This window comes from Taurulus bubalis (assembly GCF_910589615.1).
Source record: "Taurulus bubalis genome assembly, chromosome: 5".
NCBI classification, from domain to species: Eukaryota; Metazoa; Chordata; class Actinopteri; order Perciformes; family Cottidae; genus Taurulus; species Taurulus bubalis.
The window spans coordinates 30168712-30191556 of record NC_136593.1 but is presented as its reverse complement, the minus strand read 5'-3'; the positions used below and the strand labels follow the sequence as shown (position 1 = coordinate 30191556).

The following is a 22845-nucleotide window of genomic DNA, read 5'->3' as shown; positions in this document are numbered from 1 at the left end:
CTGAGGTCAAGAATACTCTGGAGGAGGGAGGCGTGTCTTTGTCAAAGTCTACTATCAAGAGATGCCTTCATGAATCTGAATACAGAAGGTGTACAACAAGGTGCAAACCACTGGGACCACTGAAGAACAGGAAGGCCAGATTACACCAGAAAACATCTGACCAAAAGAACGAGATAGCGGATACAAGCATATTGAGAGCTGTCAATCAGTTTCACCTTGCTCAACTGCAGAGAGGCCGTGGGTTTTTAGAGAATAGTTACGAGACCTCTGCCATGCTCCTCTTGGAAGCAGACACAGAAGCACTCACGTTGCCTCAGGATCGTATTCTGCCCATATTTTCTTGAACTCGTCCAAGTGCTGAGGGCCAAGGATGGACCAATCCCGTGTCAAGTAGTCAAAGTTATCCATGATGACCGCCACAAATAGGTTAATGATCTGTGAAGGATAGAAGAGCAAATAATAACCCGGGAGCAGTGATGTACAGTATAGAAACACTATAATTGTAAACATTATTTTACCAAAAAGGCACAGAGCATGTAGAAACTCATGAAGTAGATGATGGCAAAGTTGGCTCCACAGGTGTACTCTTCCCCAGGCAAGAAGTCCGACTTGGGGTCACACCTCTTCCCGTACATACACGCCAGCATCACTTCGTGCCATGCCTCCCCTGTAGCGCATCTATAGATATCAAAACGTCTCCCATTACATCTCTGACCTGATACTGAAAAGCCAATCTGTCACATTACTCAGTCGGACATTGCTGTCTTGTTAATTCTGTGTTATTTAATTAGTTTAAAATGGCCATGAGACAGTGAACAGTTTTTATGAAAACAGGATTAAGAGGCATGCCAACAGAAGCACAAAACAAAGCTACAGTAATGTGTCTCAATGTATGCTGATGATACCTGATTCTCACACAGGACCATGCAAACAGGACATTTTTATTTATATTGAAAGTGCTTTGGAAACTTGGTTGAAGATAAGTGGGCTTCTCCAGCATCCAAATGTCGGATGCAACCAAAAGTAGAATTTGGAATCCTACCTGATACAGGTAACCGAACCTGAACAGATCTACTAGGAAGGATGGATTGGACCTATGTGTTTGTAATGTCGGCTTTGGAGAGCCACACATCCTTAAAGTGGAACTGATTTGATTTCTTGAATTAACTTTGTGTTTAGGCAATGGTCCCAGAGCAGGGCACCCCCCAGCCCCCGTCTCATTTGAGGCCCTACACAGGACAAACTTATATAAAGTTAAGCTTGAAAAACTGTTTAGGTGATGTGTGTCACAGATGCCTTCTATTTCCTGCTGCACATACATTTTCTCTTGTCCACGATTTGGCTCACACCGATCCTCTTTCTGTGATGCACTTTGAAGCCTTCAATAGACCTGTGTCTTTGATTTATATTTTCGGTGTTCCTAAAGAATTTTCCTGTTTCACTCAAAAGGAGAGCAATAATGTAGCTTTAGCCTCTTGTAGCCCGCAGGCGTGTTTTACTGCATTGGAAGGATCAGAAGCCCCCATCTCTTGCCTGATCTCCTTCCTATACTAAGAGAAGATTAAGCACAATATAAGGGGATGCTCTTTTTTTTTAACATTCACATTAACATTAACATTAACATTAACACATTTTTTTAAATTCTCCCTTAATAAAAAAGTCTCCCTTCTCTATTCCTTCTTTGGAAAATGTAATTCATCATTTATAAAGCATTGTTCCAACACTATTAGTTCCTTCTATTAGTACGCAATTCATAAACACAGTTTTAAATGTTTTATTCTTGATTAATAAGCTTGACTATTATGTGTTTCATGATTGAGTTTTCATACTTTATAAATGATGGATTCCCCATTTGTAAATTAAGTAATATATATATATATATATATAACCAATTATTAATGACTTATAGATGATTAATGAGATCATTTATAAAGTGTTAGTAAATTATAAAAGAAATATTCAAATGTCATGTATTCATGCATTTATTGATACATATAATGATTTAGATGTTAAGGACTATGTTAACATGTGCTTTATGAACGTGTTTTAATACTGCAATTCATGATTCATTGGAAATTGATTACAACGCCTGCTGTTGCTCTGTCCTGTGTGATTCTATAACAAGTCATAACTTTTCCCAGCATTCCTGCCGGGGACAGACCACCAACCTGAACAACAGCAGCACAGCCTGAAGGAATGTCTGGAAGTTATTGTTCCTGTTGATGTATGTTCCGTCAACCAATGCAATTTTACCAAATATCTGCAAAAAAAAGAATCATGTGATTGATAACATCCACACAGGGCAACCCGGTCTACGCTGGCTTTGCGTAATACCAAAGACAGCTTGAATCTGTTCTGGGGCCGCTCTTCACCTCAACAAGCTGGGTAGCAGCCTGCTGATGGCTGTGCACAATGCTGTCTGACTATTTACTCTTCACACACATACCCCCTCCTCTTCTTCTACGCTGCCACCTCAAAGCACAGTTTCCCACGACAGCTCCCCCTACTGGCCCAATCTGTCATTAACCCCCTCATCTGCAGCTCCTTCCATTACCTTCACTGTTGTGCCACTTCCACACTGCATTCACAGAGCCAGAAACAAAAACAACCTCTCTTACATCCAGTGATGTCCACATCGGCTCCCAGTGCAAGTTCATCATCTGCAAACCCACTTCTGTCAACTCAATCCAGTCTCTGTGGAATCAGCACCAGCGCAAGCCCCGTCCCTTTTTACGTCATCCCAACAAACGGCATGTGAATTCAGCCAACCTCAGGACCCAAATCACAAAACACTCGTTGAAACTTGCTCTGTTCAACATCCGGTCACTAAGCAACAAAGGCCTAATCATCAATGAATTCATTACCGACAAAAACCTACCTTCCTCTCCGACCTATCTGAATTCCTGATCCAGCTCACAACCAAAACAGACGTGCACCATGACCCTCTGTAACATGAAGTCCATCTGCCCCTCATCCCTGCAAAACTCTCCAGCCTTCATTTAGCTCCTCCCCCACAGACCTGGTCAACCTCTACAATAACACACTCTCGTCCTGCCTCGATCAGCTTGCCCCTCTCAAAACCAGAACTGTCTCTTTCACTGCCCCCTGGTTCACACCTAAATTCCGACTCATGAAATCCCGGAAACGCCGACGAGAGCGAACTATTTAACAAAACCGGCCTCACAGTACGCACAATAAAATCGTGGTTATCTGGATCGTGGTCCATCCCTACTACTCATTATATGAATACTTGTTATCATATTCATGTGCTGTAACTCTGTTACATTGTTCATTCTGTATACTTGACATATATTGCTTCTGTCAGGGCCGCATGGCAGGAGGCAGGAACGGCTCCAGACAGCTACGATCCATGGAAACTTGAGGCGAGGAAGCACAGAGGCTCCCGGCAAGAATTAGAGTTATTAATGTGCCTTAATGAGACATGAATTCATACAGAAGGAGAGAGAGAAAAAGTGGAGCTCAGTGTATCCTAAGATGTCCCCCAGCAGTCTATGCATATATCAGCATATCTAGGGGCTGGACCAGGGCAAACCTGAGCCAGCCCTAACTATAAGCCTGAGCCAGCCCTAACTATAAACCTGAGCCAGTCCTAACTATAAGCCTGAGCCAGCCCTAACTATAAACCTGAACCAGCCCTAACTATAAACCTGAGCCAGCCCTAACTATAAGCCTGAACCAGTCCTAACTATAAGCCTGAAACAGCCCTAACTATAAACCTGAGCCAGCCCTAACTATAAACCTGAGCCAGCCCTAACTATAAACCTGAGCCAGTCCTAACTATAAGCCTGAGCCAGCCCTAACTATAAACCTGAACCAGCCCTAACTATAAACCTGAGCCAGCCCTAACTATAAGCCTGAACCAGTCCTAACTATAAGCCTGAAACAGCCCTAACTATAAACCTGAACCAGCCCTAACTATAAACCTGAGCCAGCCCTAACTATAAACCTGAACCAGCCCTAACTATAAGCCTGAGCCAGCCCTAAATATAAGCGCTATCCAGTCTTCAGTCTACTCTTAAATGAGGTGACTGTCTGCCCCCCGGACTGAAAGTGGAAGCTGATTCCACAGAAGAGGAGCCTGATAACTGAAAGCTCTAGCCCGCAACCTACTTTTTAAGACTCTGGGAACCACAAGTAACCCTGCATTCAGTGAGGGTAATGCTCTAGTGGGGTAATATGGTACTATGAGCTCTCTAGTGGGGTAATATGGTACTATGAGCTCTCTAGTGGGGTAATGTGGCACTATAAGCTCCTTAAGATCTGATGGTGCTTTACCAGTTAAGGCTTTGTAGGTCAGGAGAAGGACCTTAAATATGATTCTTGATCTTACAGGAAGCCAGTGGAGATAATAAATAATGGGTGGTGTGTGTGTGTGTGTGTGTGTGTGTGTGTGTGCGTGTGCGTGTGCGTGTGTGTGTGTGTGTGTGTGTGTGTGTACCTGCATTCCGACCACAGCATATATAAAGAACAGCATGAGAATAAGCAGGCCCACATAGGGAAGAGCCTGCAACACAATGAACAAGGGCACTGTCAGAGAGACATGAAAATGCTAAATCAAGGCTGAACTTTGCTGAGAGATGAAACTGACCTGAAGGGATTTGATGAAGGTCCACAGAAGATTCCGTATCCCCTCAGAGCGATTCAGAAGTTTCACAAGACGCATGACACGAAACAGTCTGAAGAATGTGACTGATACGCTCATGTTCTCGGAAGACTTCTCAGAGAAACAGAGAGGAAAAATTGTCCATCACATAGTGAGAACTTGTACATTCCCTAAAACTGCAATTCAAGAAAAAATAAAGCAACTCACCGCAATTGCTTGCATGGGATCCACTGCCTGCAAGAACAAACATGGGTTTTGCTACTGCTGCCCTCTGACAAATGGCTTTAATAAACATACCTTTTGTGAGTCCATCCAAACTGATCTTATGCTCCAATGCAAACTTTAGTGTCAACACATTCACATCTGACCATTTCATCAAGGGAACCTTTGTATGAGCGGCAGAGCAATGCTTTATGTTCAAACTAAATGAGATATTAAACATGCATGTACTATTGGTGCTGAGCCAAAGCTAGAAAGCATTAGCTCCAATGTCCAGTCAATTAAAGGATAACAGTGTAATTCATGCAATTTACAAACGTACACATTGTCAGGGATAACACGACAAAGTCCAGGACCATCATGGTCCCTCATGGTCCTACATGGAAACGGACTTAATTACCAAATGCACACAGTTTTCAGCTGTCTGTGTATGAAAGTAAATCTGTGTCTTTATTTATTGTTTTGAGGGCAAATGCCTTGTTTGTAAGTCAATTATTTGTTAGTTTTGCTTATGAAACTAGAATTTCTGGCTACAATTCGTCAAACAGAGCAATACGTTTGTCACAACCGTCACTAGACGGTAGTGCTTTTATTTTGTTGTCTTGTCACTTCCTGTTTTACTTTGAAATCATCCTCCTGTGTCATGTCTGCTGTCTTTACTTCCTCATGTGTGATTACCTCTCCCTGCCCTGATGTGTTTCACCTGTGTCTCGTTAACTCCCCTCCCAGTGTGTATATATACTCTGTGCTTCACTTGTCTCGTTGCCAGTTCGTTTTTCTTCACCTGTGAGTCAACTTACCAGCGTTTTTCCTGCCTGATATCCTGTTCTGATTCCGACGTCCCTTCGTTTCCGAGTAAGCCCGATCCCTGCCTGTACCTCTGCCGAGTTTGACTGCCTTGCAATATTACCTTTATCAATAAAGGAATCCTTTTGAATTTTACTCTCTGCCTCGGGTCGTGCATTTGGGTTCTTTCACTAGTGCTCCGGCGTGACAACGTTAGCCCAACGTTGAGAGCAGAAGGTGGGGCTGCATGTCAAAACCAGCAGCCCTCCATGTCGTTCTTTCAAAAAGAGACTCCACTAACAACATGAAAACAAAGTGCTGCTACATTTAAAATACTTTTCACAAAACAGAGCTCATTCAGCCGCGTATGCCCCGCCCACTACGTCCAAACTCAACTTGGAGCTTTTCGTTTTGAGAGCGAAGGTTTTTGAATTGTAGCCAGAAATTTGAGTTTCAGAAGAAAAACTAACAAATAATTGACTTACAAACAAGAAATTTGCTCTCAAATAATGTTTTTTTGTTCGCGTAACAAAGAAACGAAACTATGGTTACCATGTTGAGAGCCGATTAGAGGCCATCCATATGACCCCAGTCTCATATTATGCACCATTAAGAAGGCTAGTAAAATATATTTTATGATCATCTTAGCATGCCATACCTTTACACACCTTTGTCAGTACAACACTTGTTCAGACAAATTCATGCAACATGTGAATTTCATGCAAAATTGAAGCAAGTGAATAGTTACAGTGCAGCCATGGAGGCAGTACAGTCCTCCAGTGGAGGCCAGTGCTGCCTGTTGGAGGGAAACACAAAACAGAGAAGTGATGTCATTGAGCAAAGAAAGACAGCGTTCAGCTGTAAAGGTGTGCCTGTGGCAGAAAACAAGTGACATGGGAGATTGTTGGTTCAGTTAGCTTCAGTTAGCTCCACTCAGTAAACACTGTTTGAATGGCTGCTACAAAATGAGTGCTGGCCGCTAACAGAAATGTGCTATATTTTGAAAGTGTTTCTGTCACCGGCTACATTGTAGGAGTAAGTAACATTGGGGCCGTTTTCTCGAGCTAAATATGGCTACCTTGTACTCAGCATGAGTATGTACAGTTTATGTGTAATGTTAGATTAGGTTAGGCAACCATCAGTCAAGGCAATGTAATAATCTCCCGTGTTTGTCAGTATTTATGTTCTGTCAGTTTAAATGTGAACTTATAGTCAAAGTGTGTGTTAGATAACTGTGTGTGTGTAAATGGTAAATGTACGCTTCATCACTACATGTCATTCACACACCGATAACTCAGCCCTCGGGTGCAATTTGGGGTTCTGTGTCTTGCCCAAAGTCACATCGACAGGACTAGCTGAGGCTGGGATCGAACCACCAATCTTCTGATCGAAAGACAACCCGCTCCACTGATCCACAGTGCCGAAAAAAATAATAATGGGAGTAAGGCAATGGTACTCACATCGATTTCGCTCAGCGTCACGTCCACAACACTTCCAATGACGATGACAAAGTCGAAGACGTTCCAGGGGTCTCCAAAATATCCCTTTGAGAAAACAAGGTCAGTAGATGTGTGTCTGGATGTCAGCATGGATGCAGGGTAATGTTTCCAGGGTCCTTATGGTCGGAGATTGATATATTTTCGCAGTTCAATTTGTAAAACAACAGAGAGATGGAAGTTCAAATATTTCAGCTTTCAGCATTCCAACGCATTTTCAGTAGGAAATGCAATTTTTCGTTTGATATATTAGTAATATAGTAATATAGCGGGGCGAAGAATCACACTCGCTGTCTCTCTAGATTTAGCAATGGTTGGTGTCGCTATATGTTTGTTTTCCCAGTGATGGTCTTCGTGGATGTAACTTTCAATCCACTTGCTGTATCTCTGTGTCTGTATTCTTTTGGGGATCCTTACTGACCTATCTGCTCATGTTCAGATGCTTCAACTCTTATCATGCACAGGTCAGATGAATATCACAAAATACAGCAAGTCGAGGTGGATGGCTGCCCGCCCAGAGCCTGGTTCTGCTCAAGGTTCACAACCCACTGACAAGGATTGTAGCCCCAGAGCTTTCTGTTGTGGCAATCGGTATGTTCTTTTCGATGTAACTTGTATCGCTTAACTCTGAACATTGTGTGCATGAGACAAACAAAGTAGCCTCCGTCTGACTTGCTGTAATCTGATGGTTGTTGAGCTCATGACCTTCGCTTCCCTCACAAAAGCAGAAACAGCAACTCAAGGGATCCGAGCTTGACATCTCTGCTCCATCTGAAAAGGGAGTACTGGACAATGTAATACGTTGAATTTTGACTTACCTTGGCTTTGAAGGCCATAAGTTTAAGGACCATCTCCACAGTGAAGAGCACAGTGAAAATCACGTTCAGCATGTCAGACAGGTGAGTGACGTGGTCTGACTGGTTACAGTGCTGTAGGTTGAAAAGGAACAGATCGACCACTGCATCCATATAAAGTCAGACAGAGTGATTGTACTTGTATGATAGCACGAGCTAAGGTGACTTGTCAGTTAACACTCGTTAGAGAGACAGGGACAGCAGCATCTGGGTTAGGATGACTCGACTGACTCGTAGCTTTTTCCTCAAGTCTTTTATGCCCTGTTCATATGTTTGGACTTCAAGTATCTGGGGCTTTGTTTCCTCTCACCAGACTGGAACTTGAGCAAATCATTTACATACTCATCTCAAGTCCTGAGAACATCACCAGTCCAATTTGTATTGATTATGGATGCTGTTTAGTGCATCTTTTGGCTTTTCCAACAGTTGTTTAAAGTGCTTTTCCATAGCTTGGTTGGAACTAGAACCTTTGAGTTTTGAATTGTGTGGAGAGATCTCAACAATAGAGGCTGCCATTCATTGACATCACTGGTGAAAATGACAAATGACCTTTGCACCATCACATCACATCCTTGTAAAGAGACTGGACCACTTAATTGCCATTAAAGAAACTACAATAAGCAGTTTGGGGCCTATTGACCATGCCATGTCCCATAAGGTTCTGTACTTTCTTTAAGCAATATTAATAAAAAAAACACTAATTGTTTGCAGATGATACCCAATTATATTTATAAATCAACCAAACCAACCAGCTAACTCCAAGTTAAGTTATTGTAATAATAAAGCACAACCAGTCGGAAAACGATGCAGAAAAACTATTCCAAGCATTTGTTCCTTTACAAAAAAGACAGGAGAGCATAACACCTCACTCGACTCTATCGAGTGAGGTGTTATGATACATATTTGACCACACCACAATTTTTGATCCCCACCATGAGACAGAAATGCAAAAGATGTATTATATGTAAGTGAAATGTGTTGTATTCTTACCTGCATTCCCAGACACATGGTGTTGGCCATAATAAGGAGGAACATGAGGTACTCAAAGTAACAGGAGGTGACGATGTACCACACCTGATACTGATAGGGGTTCTTGGGAATATAACACCGCAGAGGGCGGGCCTTAAGAGCATACTGCACACACTGGCGCTGGAGGGGTTAAACAGAAGGGGGAGGGAGAAGCAGAGTTTAAACAAAGTTAAAACAGAAAAAACATAAATCAGGATGATGGAAGCCAATAGCAACATCAGACAGTTGAAACTAACAATAATAGATGATATTCAATTTATTTTTACATAAACTCCTTTGGCAAAGAACTCATGGACTTTGTCATTCAAATCACATCCTTGATTCTTGACATCCTCAAGAGAGCAAGTCCACTCTCAGATTCTGCTCCGACCCTCTCGAGAGGTTAAGGCCTGTGTAGCGCTGCTCAGTGGTGAGTGACTCCACATCGGGTGAGGGGACCAGAAACAGCCCATTGGCTCTTTTTGGGTGAGCTGGCCCCAGATGGTGACAGTGTTGATCCCCTTTGTTGTGTCTGATCAACAGGACGAGGAAAAGATAAACTCAAGAAGCCTGTTGTTAAACAATGCGTGTCCAGGGCTCCTACAGTGTAAAACACAAGTGTTTGAAATATTCCTTATTTTTACAATAGAAAATATTTAATTGTTGACAGCCGGGTCAAACCTCAGTCCCCAGCAAGGACTTTATCAGCAGTTGCGGCACAACAAAATATCTTCAGCCCCTTGACAGCAGTGTTACTCGTCCGTTCAAGCAGTGGATGACAAGTGGATGACAAGTCTTTTACGAAAACTGGCCGCATGCAACGAGCCACCTTCGCGGAGGTCTGTCAGTGGGTTGCGACAGCATGGGGAAGAGTGAAGAAATCAACGGATTTCGAAAAGCTGAAATGTTGTGAGCAGCCGTAGCAGACGACGCATCAGCAGGAACCTCGACCCAGCATGCCCCAGATTCGTCCGACATTTAATATGAGGCTGGGCTCATCTATCTGCAAAATCAGGAAGCAGCATTGTTGCTGTTCAACTCGGATATAGGAGACGAAGACTTCAGCGGTCCCCGTAACGAGGATAAATACAATGTGATTGTACAAGTGTATCTCTGATGTTCCAACAGGGTTATTTTTGTGTTGTGTTCATCTCCGGTGGTCGTTTTGAGAGTTTGTCAGGTACCGCTAATCTTAACAGCGGCTTATACACCGCCGCAGCTTGTTTAGAATTAAATACAACCTTTTTGTTAATTTAGTAGATGCGGCTTATGAACGGGTGCGCTTTGTAATCTGAATTTTACGGTACAATATGTAGTTCTGCATGTCGCAGTGTCTGCAAGAGTGACACTACCGGCAGCAGCAGTGTTAGCGAACAGTGGACACAAAATCAGTTTCACTTTCATGTCCAGTCATTTTCAACATCGGCCTACCTGGTTTTTGTCCAGTTCACAGTCCTTATACTCCTGCTCTCCTTGCTCCTGGAAGGTGACGATGACGAAGCCCACAAATATATTCATCATGAAGAAGGCGATAAGGATGAGGTAGAAAATAAAGAAGATTGAGATGGCCACTCGGTTGTTGTACATTGGGCCTTTATCCTCCAAGTTTGAATCAATGGCTTTATATAGTATCCTAGGAACATGACGAAACAGTCACACACAAATCCACACATGCCATATACAAACAAAAATTAGAAAGTAGATTGGAGATACCGTTAACTAAACTATATATACAGTGGGTAGATGCTGCTGAATTCTAAACTACACATCCTGAAATGAATAGACACCTTTCAACTGGACTGAACAGATCAGGACTCACTTTGGCCATCCTTCAAAGGTAGAAATGGTGAAGAGAGCCAGCATGCCATTGAGGATATTGTCAAAGTTTAGTTCGGAGTTGATCCATTCCCTTTTATGGACTTCCAGTTCATGGAGCGCTCCTTCCTGGTACTTTATATACCAACCTCTGAATCAAAGTAGAGGGGAAAGACAGTTAAGATCTCCACAATCAGCTTTTCTCCAGGGTGCCAAGTTCAATATGTAAATAGTACCTGTCATTTTGCAAAGGCGTAAGCCTTGAATGTTTTGAGTGGATCTCTGAATACTATTTCAGATGAAAGCCTGTGAAGATTTTAAAAAACTACTAAAAACATAATATGTGCGAATGTGCTCTGCAACGAGGGTTTGGATGTCCACTCGCTGATGTGAGGTCCCAGGGTAGGACTACGGTGCTCGGGCCCCGATAATAATAATAAAAATTAGAAGAATAACAGGTCCTTCGCTCCGACTACATCGGTGCTCAGGAACCTAGAAGTGGAGGCCCAGAGAAGCATTACTCAGCATCACCATTCTAATAACACAATACAGTGCTTACTTGCATGTTTCCTCAGTCATTTTGTCAGGATCTGTGCAGGCATAGAATGTGCCCTGGGAAGGCAAAAAAGTGTCTTTATGAAAATGTTTACATTGCCAAATGCAGTGCTAAATAACAAGTTTCCATCATATTTCTTGGTCTTCTCACTTTGAAAAGTTGGACTCCAATGCAGGCAAACATGAAGTCCAGGAGCATGGTGACCAGTACAATATTTCCAATGGTCTTGATAGCAACAAACACACACTGGACGACGTGCTACGAATATAGAGAAATTACAGGTGACAAATCAGGTCAGTATTAGGCTGAACTTTATCGATAGACAACTCATACCTTCAGTCCCTTGGCTCTGTTGATGGCCCTCAGGGGCCGGAGTACCCTTAATACCCTGAGAATCTTCACCACAGAGATGGCACTAGATCTAGAAGACACAAACAAATGCTCAATGTATTTACTGATGTTCCCTCTGTGGCAATACATTATTGGTTATTCTACTGGTTTGGTCATGGCACAAGATGAAGCTCTTTGCATGAGGAGGTCATCGGTATGTCTCGTCTCCACTTACTCCATTCCCATTGAGAGGAGAGATACACTGACCACCAGAAGATCCAAGATGTTGAAAGAGTTCCGACAGAAAGACCCTTCGTGAAGAATTGCACCATATGTTGTCATCTGAAAAAGAGTTATCCATTATGAACACCACAACTGTAAGAACCCTTTACTGCTGTAGGTGCTACCTATAGCTTATCAATTCCAAATATGGGAGAAAAGGATGGGCTAACAATCTGAATTCAACATCCATGTGTCATTCCGACAAGACCTGAAAACAAATATTCCATTGTGGCTTTTAAACTGCTTAATGGTGCATTAATCGATTGAAACCTAATTTAATTGGTTTGGTGGACATGAAACAAATATTCACTGATTCTACCTGGTCATATGTGGTTTACTTCATCCATGGTTCATCTTTCATCATGTACTCATTTATTCATTTATTCATCCCTTATTCATTACTTACAGGGTTTAGTACAGAGAACATTCAGACGAGGCCATTTGAATGTTCTCATGTACCAAACCTTATATTTCACTTATGGTTCAATACACTTATATCTGTGTGGATTTACTGGGGAAACTGCGTTTTTCTTCTTCTAATCAACAAAGGTAGGCAGCATTTGCTGACTGTAAAGCAATAAGGCGATTCATGTTGCTGTGTTCTTTGGTTCAAATCTCGGTGATGCTTTGGAGCAGAGGGAATCTGTGTGGAATTGTCTTGCTTTTTGCTATCTGTTTCTTTCTGATAGCACCGGGCTACGGGCTACTTGTTCCGGAAACATGCCGAGTGGGCTGACTCATATTTTAAAAATGATTTTAGTTGGTGTTTGAGTTGGCTGACTAATTATTGTAGCCCAGGTTCTCTTGTTTAATTGTATGTGTAACATCAATATCTTTGCTCATGATTATTGTAATGTTTTACACAGTTTAACTATCATGTGTAAAATTCAACCTATATAGGGGGCACGGGGCTAGTAGCTAGTTGGAGCACTTCCTGCCACTCCCACTGTCTCCAGTCGGCCCCAGCTCCCCACTGTCATTTTATGCCCCTGCATCGAACACCGTGGCCTTAATGAAATCACTATTAAGAACAAATACCCTCTCCCTCTCATTGACCCTGTCTTTGAGCCACTCCTCAAAGCCACTGTGTTCTACAAACTGGACTTAAGTACCTTATAGTGCCATATTACCCCACTAGAGCATTACGCTCACTGAATGCAGGGTTACTTGTGGTTCCCAGAGTGTTAAAAAGTAGGTTGGGGGCTAGAGCTTTCAGTTATCAGGCTCCTCTTCTGTGGAATCAGCTTCCACTTTCAGTCCAGGGGGCAGACAGTTACCTCATTTAAGAGTAGACTTAAGACTTTCCTCTTTGATAGCGCTTGTACTTGGGGCTGTTTCAGGCTTATAGTTAGGGCTGTTTCAGGCTTATAGTTAGGGCTGGCTCAGGTTTGCCCTGGTTCAGCCCCTAGATATGCTGCTATAGGCCTAGACTGCTGGGGGACATCTTAGGATACACTGAGCTATATAAAATAAACTGAATTGAATTGAACCTCTGCAATGCATACAACCTCATTCGGATCCGGGACGGAGACGAATGGAAAACAGCCTTCAACACCCCCCTGGGCCATTTTGAGTACCTCGACATGCCCTTCGGCCTCACCAACGTCCATGCAGTTTTCCAGACCTTGGTCAATGATGTCCTCCGTGACATGCTCAATCATTTCATCTTTGTGTACCTGGACGATATCCTCATCTTCTCCCGGAACATGGAGGAACACACCCAACAGGTCATGCTTGTGTTGCGCCGGCTACTGGAGAACAAACTTTTTGTTGAACTATTAGCTGTGGTACTACCTGTGGTCGGGGAGGCCATGGAGAAGAACTTTCGGTTGGCCTCAAGGAAGTTCTGGCAAACCATCCGACGGCTCAGGAAGGGAAAGCAGGGGCTACCCCAGGCTGTTCTCAGCAGGGGGGGGAACTGCTGACCCGGACTGGGGACATCGTCGGGCGGTGGAAAGAGCACTTTGAGGAACTCCTAAACCCGGCCAACATGTCCCCCGGAGAGGGGACAGCGCCGGAAGACTTTGGGGTGGTTTCTCCCATATCCCTGGCAGAGGTCGCTAAGGTGGTCAAAAAGCTCCTTGGTGGCAAGGCGCCAGGGGTGGATGAGATCCTCCCTGAGATGCTGAAAGCGCTGGACATTGTTGAGCTGTCTTGGTTGACACGCCTTTTCAGTGTCGCATGGGGGTCGGGAACAGTGACCATGGACTGGCAGACCGGGGTGGTGGTTCCCATCTTCAAGAAGGGGGACCGGAGAGTGTGCTCAAACTATCGTGGCATCACACTGCTCAGCCTCCCGGGAAAAGCTTATGCCAGGGTGCTGGAAAGGAGGCTCTGACCGCTTGTCGAACCTCAGATTCAAGACGAGCAGTGCGGATTCCGTCCCGGTCGTGGAACAGTGGACCAGCTCTTTACCCTTGCAAGACTACTGGAGGGGTCCTGGGAGTTTGCCCAACCAGTCTACATGTGCTTTGTGGACTTGGAGAAGACTTTCGACCGGGTCCCTCGGGGGTTTTTGTGGGGGGTGCTGTGGGAGTATGGGGTGCCGGACCCGTTGGCACGGGCCATCCGGTCTTTGTACGCCTGCAGTAGGAGCTGTGTTCGTATCCTCGGTAGTAAGTCAGACACGTTCCCGGTGGGTGTTGGCCTCCGCCAGGGCTGCCCTTTATCACCGGTCCTGTTCGTGACCTTCATGGACAGGATATCTAAGCGCAGCCAGGGGGCGGAGAGGATCCGGTTCGGGAGTCTCGGGATCGCCTCGCTGCTGTTCGCGGATGATGTGGTCCAGTTTGCCTCCTCGGACCGTGACCTCCAGCATTCACTGGGGCGTTTTGCAGCTGAGTGTGAAGCGGCAGGGATGAGAGTTAGCGCCTCCAAATCTGAGGCCATGGTGCTCTGCCGCAAACCGGTGGATTGCTCCCTCCAGGTGGGGACAAACTGCCTGCCCCAAGCGAAGGAGTTCAAGTATCTCGGGGTCTTGTTCACGAGTGAGGGTAAGGTGGAGCGGGAGATCGACAGACGGATCGGTGCGGCTGCAGCAATAAAACAGGCGCTGTACCGATCCGTCTTGGTGAAGAGGGAGCTGAGCCGGAAGGCGAAGCTCTCCATTTACCGGTCGGTCTATGTTCCAACCCTCACCTATGGTCACGAACTCTGGGTCGTGACTGAAAGAACAAGATCTCGGATACAAGCGGCCGAAATGAGCTTCCTCCGCAGGGTGGCCGGGCTCACCTTTAGAGATAGGGTAAGGAGCTCGGACATCAGGAGGGAGCTTGGAGTCGAGTCGCTGCTCCTTCGTGTCGAAAGGAGTCAGCTGAGGTGGTTCAGCATCTAGTCAGGATGCCTCCTGGACGCCTCCCATTAGAGGTTTTCCAGGCACGTCCAACTGGTAGGAGACCCCGGGGAAGACAGAGGACACGCTGGAGGGATTATATCTCCCGGCTGGCCTTGGAACACCTCGGGATCCCCCAGAATGAGCTGGAAAGTGTTGCGGGTGAGAGGGAAGCCTGGGTCGGCCTGCTGAACCTGCTGCCACCGCGACCCGACCCCGGATAAGCGGCTGATAATGGATGGATGGATATTAGCTGTGGTTCTGGCTCTGGAGGAGTGGAGGCACTGGTTGGAGGGAGCAGAGCAACCATTCATAGTTTGGACCGACCACAAAAACCTCTCTTACCATCGCTCCGCCAAGAGGTTAATATCCCGCCAGGCTCGGTAGGCTATGTTCCTGGGAAGGTTCAATTTCACCCTCACATACCACCAGGTTCACGCAACACCAAACCCGATGCCCTACCACGTCAGTCAACCACGGAGAAGCTCACTCTTGAGCCTCGACCCATCCTCTCCCCCTCCTGACACCGTCAGGTCACAAGTCTTACATTAGGGGCATCCCTCCTGGCTGGCCTGCCACCCTGGGTTCCACCACACTTTCACCATCCATGTCCCAAGACACCCGTGCACTTCGTGTTAGCCTGCTCAGTCTGTGCTCAGCAAGGCTTCCCACCAACCCCCGGCGGGCCAGTTGCGCCCTTTTCCTATCCTCCACCGCCCCTTGTCCCTCATAGCATTCCTCTTGGTTCACATACACACATGGGTGATCGTCGCCGAATCCCTGCACCCACCTATCGCCCTGGTCAGAGGGTGTGGTTCTCTACACGGGACTTACCCCTTCAGGTGGAGTCCCGCGAACTGGCATCCTGCTTCATTGGACTCTTCGAGGTGGATAACATCATCAATCCCTCTGCTCAAACTCCCGTCCTCATTAAAAGTGCACCCAACCTTCCATGTCTCCCTACTCAAACCGGTTTCTTCCAGTCCTCTGTCCTCCTCCTATTCTCTTGAGGTTGTTACTAACCTCTTCTCCTTGTACCCAGAAAGCCTGTGCCTGCGCCGCAGTCCAGCCGCCGCCACCGCTCACGCCACCTCACCTCCCTACCTGCCTTCACTTCCTGCCCTGCAATCACCAGCTGTCATTTAATAAAAACCCATTCCTTCACCTGCCCTGCCACCTCCGTGTCCGCTCTTGGGTCCTGACTAAACGCAACCATAAAACATGAGATGGTGAAAATAAACTAATTATTTTTTTATATTTTCCCTGAATTTCCAAAATTGGCTGGCATCCTAAATTTAATCTAATGTTAAACGATTATGTAATTTTGTTTGATGTCAGTGAATGCTATAACTGTGCTTCAACTTAGACTATTATTCTGTAAGATTTGTTGTGTAAGATTTGTTCGGTAAGACATAAGTAGTTACATTATATAAACATATAAGAAAGTATCTAAAAAAACATCAGATTAAAAAAGTTGAATGTGAAAGAAAGTCAGGAAGAGGGCAACATTTGCAGCAACTCTGCAGCAATCAATGAAAAATCTGCTAGGTCTTAGCTGGAAAATATGGATGACAGTGTCAGAGTAATTAAGTACCAATCAAATACATGTGAACGTCACGGTTGCTCCCGCCCTCATCTCGTTAGCCTTGCACCTTACATGTTGCTCTAGAGCAGTGGTTCCCAAACTTTTTCTGTCAAGACCCCCTTTGATGATATAGGAACATTGGACGACCCCCCTCACTCTCTCTCTCTCCCTCGCTCGTTCGCGTTCTCTCACGCGCTCGCTCTCTCGCTCGCGCTCGCTCGCGCTCGCTCTCACTCTCGCTGGTTTTGCCACAGTCGGTCTGTGACATGAGCCGCTCTGGTGGCGTGGTTGGAACACAGTGCATGTCACGTCGGTTATTTTATATTGTTTTACCGGTGTATGTGTGCGTCTGTGTGTGTGGGTTGGTGATGAAGCCGCGACCCCCCTGTAGTACCACCGCGCCCCCCAAAGTGGGGGTCGCGACCCCCACTTTGGGAACCACTGCTCTAGAGCATTTGGTGAGACCTGTTAACTTTTTCAGTATTTTAGAATACAGGGATTTCTATGGTTGGTGAATCAAGATTTCATTCCATATTAATATCCATGTGAGTGACAAATTAAAGGAAACCACAACAAAAACAGTTTCACCGCAGATTGGTGTGGATTGTTAAACCCCAGTTTTGCTATCAACTGTGTTTCTGTATGTATCTACCCTAATGTTATTGGAATGGTGAACACCATTCTCCCAAAAGAGTAGTTTGAGTTCATTTTCATTGAGATCCAGTTAACATAATTTTCATCATCATTCATTGAGCCTTCATGACCTATAACGAAGTATCATGATTATTTTTGTTTCTGTACACCTCTTTGTTTTTTTGTGTGAATTTGTCACCCATCTATATCAACAATATAAACTTTACATGTAATTACCTTGAGCACAATTTCCGCTGTGAACACAGAAGTGAAGACTATATCAGCATAGGCCAACACCTGAAAATGTCACATTGTTTGTAATATCAATAACAATATCATATCCATACTTAATGCTGACAATATGAATGAAAATTGTAAATGTTCAATCGCAATGCCACTGAAACATTTCATTTACAATAGGATAGGCATGCACTTGACACCTGGTTCCTGAAGGACATGGGATCGATGGGATCCTCTGCTGCTAAAGAAATGGACGACAGTAGGATGAAGAGGAGGATGATGTTGGTGAAAGTAGTTGCATTGATAATACGATGGCAGAGCTTCCGGAACCTGAAATAGTTCAAGGACAGAGAAAGAACTTGTGTAATTTCTCCAGCAGGCAACGGTACATTTAAAAAACACCAGGAACCACAAGTTAAATGACCTGCATGCTCTAGAATGGAGGTCTTGCTAGGACTTTTCTAGCAGTCTCAGTAGCTCAGCCATGATGAACACTCAGAGCACAAAAACCGTGTACAACTTGAAGAAAAACTAAATGCAAACCTCATGAAATATATAGTCTCAAACAAGAAAAGATCAGGAAGTTCCAGAGATATGCACAGGTTTTTTTGGGAGAGTTTTTCCTGATCCGATGTGAGGTCCTGGGACAGTGATGTTGTATGTGTACAGATTGTAAAGCCCTCCAAGGATAATTTGTAATTTGTGATTCTGGGCTATACAAAATAAACTGAATTGAATAGAAGCCGTTCAGTGAGGAGTGAACGGAGAGCAGACGTCCTGTTGCAAATAATCCAGTAAGTAATTGATTGTAACCCAAATTAATTATGTTGTATTCTACATTTAACCTTTTTAACCCCAGTTAAGCCCCAACCACCATTTTAGACCCCCGAACCGGTTATCTGTGGTGACGAGCTCTGTCCTTCCAATTGAATTATTCCAAGTTTCAGTTTAACAAATGCTTAAAGACATTTAAGTGTTTCACATTGCATTTGTTTTCTCTAAAGGAGATTGATAAGGTTCATTAATTTCCATTACAAACAGTATCTCTGCAAAGTTTGACCTTGATTAAGTGAAGTTAAATATTTGTAGTAATTCATTTAGTTCACATTTCGTGAATTGTAGTTTTAGATCCGCTGAAAGCCAAAATAGCCTAACTTCCTTCCTGGACCTGGAACGCCTCTGGTTCCACATCAGAGGGACTCTGCTCAAGCAGATGCTCCAATACATACCAAGCAAGTATCGTTACTTCCATAAGTAAGTCATATTTCAGTGTTTTGTGTTTTGGAATGTGGTTAATATCTTGCTGAGGCTTTGTCTGACAGTGGATTTGGCTTTTAGATTTTAATAAAATTGATATTTCCATAACATGCGGAGCTCTCTTGAGTTTCAAATGTTAATATTTATTGTTGCATTGTGTTATAAACATGTACAATGGACTTATATGCTCATGTAAGGCTGTGTAGTTTGTTTTGTTATGTCACATCAGTGGCTATGGTATCCATTCATAGAGCACGAGGACTTGGAGAGTGAGGAAGACCTCCTGATGAAGAATCATGCCCCCAGTTTTGGGGCCTCTCGGGCTCATCAGCTACTAACACACACATATTCTGATGCAACATCTTTGTAATACGTTTTTTTTTTGTGACTATTGGATCACAATTACATTTATTTAGCAATTTAATGATGAAATGTGGATATGTGTATATGTGACAGTGATGTTGTATGTGTACAGATTGTAAAAGGCCTCCGAGAATAACTCCCCAACTGTGAGTGAAATAAAAGAGGAAGTGAGGGGTGAGACAAGGAGGAAATGGCTGATCTTAAATGCATTGGACTGGCTGTGTGAACCCGGTTGACTAATACGACCTCCTGACCACCAGAACCTGAACCCAGCTCGGCACAAACCCTCAGGCTCCGAGCCATACTGCTGTCACACTGTAGCCTCCTGACATCAGAGCAGAGAAGACATGACCTCTTTAAACAAAGTTTTCAAATGACAGCCTGTGATCATGACCATGAAACTAGCAAAGTATTAATTTTAATATAATGCTAACAATTGTAACAAACATGCTGTTTGTGCATCTGTAATTTCTGACAGAAATTGGATACTTATACCACTTGTAATGATGAGCCCCACCCCACTTTCATTGTATTGTAATTGTAATTATAATCCAGCTCAACAATCACTATTATCATACTTGTTCTGAGGTCCGAAGAGAAAAAACGAGCTGGCTTCTGGCATCGGCACCGCTTCCTCCTTCAACTGCAGATCTGCCATGGGACGAGGTCTCGGGCTTTCTGGGATCTCAGGGTCCTCTTCCTCATCATCACCTAGCCAACAGAAAGAGAAACCTTTCTTACGTCTGAGTTTGGAAGTGTATGATTATTACAGCATGGAGGCATTGGGATTTACCGGGAAAGTCCGCTGGAGGGAAAGGGTCCTTGATCTCATTGACATTGGACTCAAATTCGTCGATTTTCAGCTGCAGGTTTGAAAATAAAATGATTAAAAGTTTAGAAAGGATATGCTGTTGCTTCATTTGCATTGTGGGTGAATGCTCTTCGGGCCTCACCTTGGCCGTTGTAGGGATGCCCTCCACACCCTTGGCCCTTTGCTCTGCCAGCTTCTTTGCCAGATTTGCTTTCTCCTCTGATGCCTTGTCAGGCATGTTGGCCCTTTAAATGAACAGTGTTTGATTCAACTAGTAAAGAACACTTCAATATTTTACAACCTGAATCTTTATGTTCACAGCTATATGCTACATGTTGTAATTATAAACCACAGTGTATCTCATCCTTGAAGGAAGTACAAGAGGGTGCTTAATGGAAAGGGCTTTACTACAGGGTGGAAGTTTTATATTTTTATATAAATCAAACACACGTCATGCCAGTCTGAATGAATGGTGCATCCAGGTCAACCTGCATGTTGGACACACAAGTAGCCCTGCAATGAATACAAGTGTAAATCCTAAACAGTGACTAATGGGTCAGATGCTCCATGTGACCTTCTGTGGGACGTTAACATACTGGACCTCCTCCAGATAGATCCATAGCGAGTCAATCTATCTCGCTGTCTGTTTTCCTTATTTCCTCTCAATCAATAACTGTTGTTGCTGCAAGACCAACACAAACATCTTCATGTACGCACACGACAATGTGAAGAAGATCAACCTTAATGTCATAATATATTCTTTAAATTAAGAATGTATCCAATAAGGGCATTCAACCATGTGGATTCAACTCCAAAATGCCAAGAGTTTGGCATTTCGGCAAATGTGCTGAACTGCTTCACGTGCTTCATTTAGCAACAATAAGAGATAAAGAAAGACGTTATGCAGCATGTCTTTATGTAACTTCTGTGGCCGGCCTATAGAATGGAACATAATGTAGAAATGATATTCCTAGTTGTGATGGAGATTGCGCGTCAGATTTAAACATGAAAAGCAAGGTTTTGATGAACTGAAATGTTTTATTTTGAACATTTGGGAAAACTTACCTGAGTGCTTTCTTGCGTATGATTTCCTCTGCTTTCTCTTTCTGAGCCAAAGTCAGAGACTCGGCCTCCGCCAAGTTATCAACAGCGATGGCCAGGAAGACGTTCAGAAGGATGACTGAAGACGAGGAGTCAAAGATTGTTACTGCAACACACACACACAAGCACACACACACACACACACACACACACACACACACACACACACACACACACACACACTCTCTCTGAGGATACAGTTTCCACAGACGAAGAGGATGATGAAGTAGATGCTGACGAGGATCCCCGGCATGCTCGGCCCTTCATGAGCCATGATGCCGTCGTACATGACAGCATTCCAGTCCTCACCGGTCAGGATCTGAAACACATCGTTTAACAATACGAAGTTATGCTATGAAATAACATATATATACATGTTTAAATATGTCCACTTGGTTGGATGCTTGGAGGTAGCGATGCACCTGAAACACGGTGATGAGCGCCTGGGGGAAGCTGTCGAAGGTGCTGCGGGGTTTGGGTTGGTTGGGGAAGTTGAACTTCCCTCCAAACACCTGCATACCCAGCAGGGAGAAGATGACGATGAAGAGGAAGAGGAGCAGCAGCAAGCAGGCGATGGACCGCACCGAGTTCAAGAGGGAAGCCACCAGATTACTGAGAGAGGTCCAGTATCTGGCAGACGGATCAGAAAGGAATTCAGAGGATGTGGAACTTATATTGAAAGTGACTTTTGAAAATGCATTTCACTGGAAAATGTTTTGTAAAACACATTTTGGTCACAATTGTTTCATCAGACAAAATAAATCTTGTGTGTATACATATCAGCTTTATTATTAGATTAATTATTATTATTATTAAAATGTGTCTCCACTCGTGTCATAGTAGATACTCTCGCAAAAGAGTAAATATATTTAGAAGAGGAGGTGAAACCAACCTCATTGAGATTATGATTGTTAAATGATTATTGTTAACTTGTCTGTTCCTTCAGTAGAGTTCAGCAGAGTTCAGACAGAGTTCAGGTAATTTCAGCGAGTGGATCATAACATCATAAGTTTGTCCCTCTGGAGATAAATAACGAGAGCTCAACCATATCTGAGCTTTCTGGGTAAGATCAGCTGGTCGTACGGGTTTTGCGTCCAATTGGATGGAGATTTTCTCCGGATTTAGGAACTTTGCTAGCAGGCACTCCTCCAATGAATCGCCACCTTAACGTGGTGGAGGAGTTTGAGTGGCTCAGTGATCCTGGGAGCTATGCTGTCCGGGGCGTCAGCCCCTGGTAGGGTCTCCCAAGGCAAACAGGTCTCGGGGGAGAGCCCAGACTAAGAGCGGTTAAAAAAACCCTGATGAATAGCAGCCCATGGTCTGAAGTTACCTCGCCCGGACAAGGGAAACCGGGGCACCCTCCCGGAGCCAGACCCAGGAGGGGAGCTCGTCGGCAAGCGTCTGGTGGCCGGGCTTTCGCCCATGGGGCCCGGTCGGGCTCAGCCCGAAGAAACAACATGGATCAGCAGTCACCCCGTGGACCCACCACCCGCGGGGTGAATTATCGGGGTCGGGTGCTATGCAGACCGGGCGGCGGGCCAGGCAGGAGACCTG

General features: G+C 44.4%; 1 protein-coding gene across 1 annotated transcript in view; it reads right to left on the bottom strand.

Moving 5' to 3' along the window:
* The window catches only part of LOC306736038 (dihydropyridine-sensitive L-type skeletal muscle calcium channel subunit alpha-1-like), a gene marked incomplete at its 5' end in the record, with an annotated part of 57434 nt that overhangs the window by 14253 nt on the left and 20336 nt on the right, over positions 1-22845 (bottom strand). Inside the window, 24 exons of the mRNA XM_079217618.1 lie at positions 308-435; positions 519-678; positions 2169-2260; positions 4460-4525; positions 4610-4735; positions 4832-4858; positions 6378-6425; positions 7090-7173; positions 7944-8054; positions 8970-9128; positions 10419-10620; positions 10807-10953; positions 11362-11414; positions 11509-11616; positions 11692-11779; positions 11924-12030; positions 17757-17816; positions 17960-18089; positions 19958-20090; positions 20173-20242; positions 20333-20435; positions 21256-21370; positions 21490-21610; positions 21714-21921. Of these exons, the coding sequence (XP_079073744.1) occupies positions 308-435; positions 519-678; positions 2169-2260; positions 4460-4525; positions 4610-4735; positions 4832-4858; positions 6378-6425; positions 7090-7173; positions 7944-8054; positions 8970-9128; positions 10419-10620; positions 10807-10953; positions 11362-11414; positions 11509-11616; positions 11692-11779; positions 11924-12030; positions 17757-17816; positions 17960-18089; positions 19958-20090; positions 20173-20242; positions 20333-20435; positions 21256-21370; positions 21490-21610; positions 21714-21921 (2646 nt within the window). The remainder of the gene's footprint in view (positions 1-307; positions 436-518; positions 679-2168; positions 2261-4459; positions 4526-4609; positions 4736-4831; positions 4859-6377; positions 6426-7089; positions 7174-7943; positions 8055-8969; positions 9129-10418; positions 10621-10806; positions 10954-11361; positions 11415-11508; positions 11617-11691; positions 11780-11923; positions 12031-17756; positions 17817-17959; positions 18090-19957; positions 20091-20172; positions 20243-20332; positions 20436-21255; positions 21371-21489; positions 21611-21713; positions 21922-22845) is intronic.